The 2,500-nt window shown below is 45.1% G+C and overlaps 1 protein-coding gene across 2 annotated transcripts in view; it reads right to left on the reverse strand.

Annotated features, from left to right (window-relative positions):
- LOC143027002 (synaptotagmin-5-like) overlaps nt 1-2,500 on the reverse strand; it is a 179,925-nt gene that overhangs the window by 100,285 nt on the left and 77,140 nt on the right. For both annotated transcript variants that reach the window (XM_076187835.1, XM_076187826.1), the window contains exon 3: nt 1,977-2,106. In XM_076187835.1, the coding sequence (XP_076043950.1) occupies nt 1,977-2,106 (130 nt within the window). The remainder of the gene's footprint in view (nt 1-1,976; nt 2,107-2,500) is intronic.

A 2,500-nucleotide genomic window follows, 5' to 3' on the forward strand; every position in this document is an offset into this window, starting at 1 on the left:
ATGTTGACATACGCCATGATAAATATCAATACCCACATCACAGCGCGACGCACACAGAGACCGCATCCTCAAATTCCTCAACCTTACAACTGATCTCTATTCCTACTGGAGTTCCGTTTTCCCTCTTCAGTCCGCTTCAGTTCCGAGACTGGTTATCAACCGTGATCCAGGCTGCCTTTGACGACACAGAACCTGCCGTTCCGCGACAAATTGTTTGTCGATCTCTCTCTCTCTCTCTCTCTCTCTCTCTATCGCTCTCTCTTGTCCTCCAGCGTCACTATATCAAAAGGCTTCCATTGCTTTCCTCTCTCTCCACGAGTGACTCTGTGTCGCCACAGAAGCGAAGTCGCGCCACAGTCGCTCGCCGCAATCAAGTCGATGTGTCCTGTGACAGGAACATTGCCATAAAGAGTTCTTTCGACAAGATGACTTTCAGCTGAAAGCAATCACACACAAATTCAAGTCAACACGAAGGTAATGTGCGTTCCTTCCGTGTCACTGAACGTTCTGGGCACACAGGGATGGGATGGGGGGGGGGGGGAGGACCTGTGATTTCAAACTATTTCCACACAGGGAAGGGAGACGGGGGAATCTGGAGCACAAACCTAAGAACACTGTGGAGCCACCAATCAAAGTAACTCTGGGGAAAAGGAAGAAGATGAAGGAATGACAAAGGTGGGAAAAACAGAGTACTGTAAGATAAAATAGAATAAAATAACGTCAATAAAATAAAGTAGAAAAATTAAATGAATAGAGTAAAACAAAACAAAATAAAATACAATGAAAATAAATAAGATAAAATGAAGTAAAGTAGAATATAACAGGAGAAAATGAAATATGAAATAAAATAAAATAAGATAAAACAGAATAAGATCAAATGAAATTAGACAAACCAAAATGGTATGAAATAAGACACACAGATGAAAATAATAAAAACAAATAATAACACTCACAGCAGGAATTCTTTAGGTATTCACCTCGTGATTGCTCAGGACTTGCGCCTCCTTACAAGAGAGCACAGGGACAAGTGGACAAAAGCAGGTGAATCACATGAGAGTGAAGTGGGTGACGACCGACCGAGGCAAATTGGCAAAAATAAAACGAATTTCCCTCTCCAGTTTTCTGTGAAGGTGCTCATGGACTTTGAACCCAAGAGGCTGGGAGCTCCGACTCTTGAAGCAGATTTGCAGCCAGGAGCTTTCGGAAAGGAATCTCGTATACCGGAGGAAAAAAAATTCCCTCCAGCAGCATATCAAAAGACATTCTATGCAAATTGTAGACAAAACAAAATAGGTTTGCCAGAAAGTGATTTGACGGCGGAAAAAAATGCTGGAGGTGGGCGGTACCGCTGATGAATCGGAGGTTGGAGGAAAAATATCCCAGTGCGATAACCCCTTAAAGAATAAGATATCAAGACGGCACACCCAAGGCCAGTGAGACAAAAACAACGTTAGACATCATCACCAACCAAGACAAAGGCTCGTTTCACACGCATCGACTTTTTGCCGTGCACCGTCCACGACCTCCCCCTTACACTGGGTCCTCCTGTGTAAGGGGGGAAAAAGCCTTTGGTATATGTATGTATTGGTATATGTATGTACCGCTCACGACACGACGTCGTGCTCTCAAATAACCATGATTATCTATGGACGCTTTCACACAAGGTCGTAGTCGTGATGTGTGAAAGCGTCCATAGGCACCCATGGTTATTTGAGAGCACGACGTCGTGTCGTGGACGGCGCACGGCAAAAAGTCGAATGTTTGACAGAAGCCTATGGACTCCTTCATACGTCACGACCACGACCACTTGTGAAAGCGTCTATAGCCACCCATGGTTATTTGAGAGCACGGCGTCGTGTCGTGGACGGTGCAGGGCGAAATGTCGACACGTGTAAAACGAGCCTTGGTTTTGGTCGGGTTGCACTTTGGGGAGAGGTTCTTGATTCGCGGCAAGTTCGATGTTCCTTCATACTTACCTTTGTAGCTGCGGAAGTTCTTGGGGCGAAGAATCTGGGGACTTGGAGTAGGTGGTTAGTCTGAGTTTAGGTGTTGTGGTGGCGTACACGGGTAGGTGCTGCTCCCCCTCTCGACGCTTCTTCTCAGGATCTACCAGGAAGAGACAGAGCAAGAGGTACACAATCGCAATATCATTAAAGGACAAGCATAAATTAAAATACACTCCCAAGCGCGCGCACACACACACACACACACACACACACACACACACACACACACACACACACACACACACACACACACAGTGGTATGGTCCCCACAGAGTAAGAAATGTAAACAAAATTGAGAGAATACAAATGGCATCAAACAACTTGGTTCCCTGCCTGACAGATATTTCATATAAAGAGGAACTAAAAACACTGGGTCTGCCAACTTTGAAAGATCGAAGAGAAAGAGGCGACAGGATTACAGTGTTCAGGTAACTACAGGGGATAAACTGCACTGACAGGAAAGATCTCTCGATTAAGGATGGGAAGACTTAAAG

Source organism: Oratosquilla oratoria, chromosome 1, assembly GCF_046742065.1.
Source record: "Oratosquilla oratoria isolate Oo_2021 chromosome 1, ASM4674206v1, whole genome shotgun sequence".
NCBI lineage: Eukaryota > Metazoa > Arthropoda > Malacostraca > Stomatopoda > Squillidae > Oratosquilla > Oratosquilla oratoria.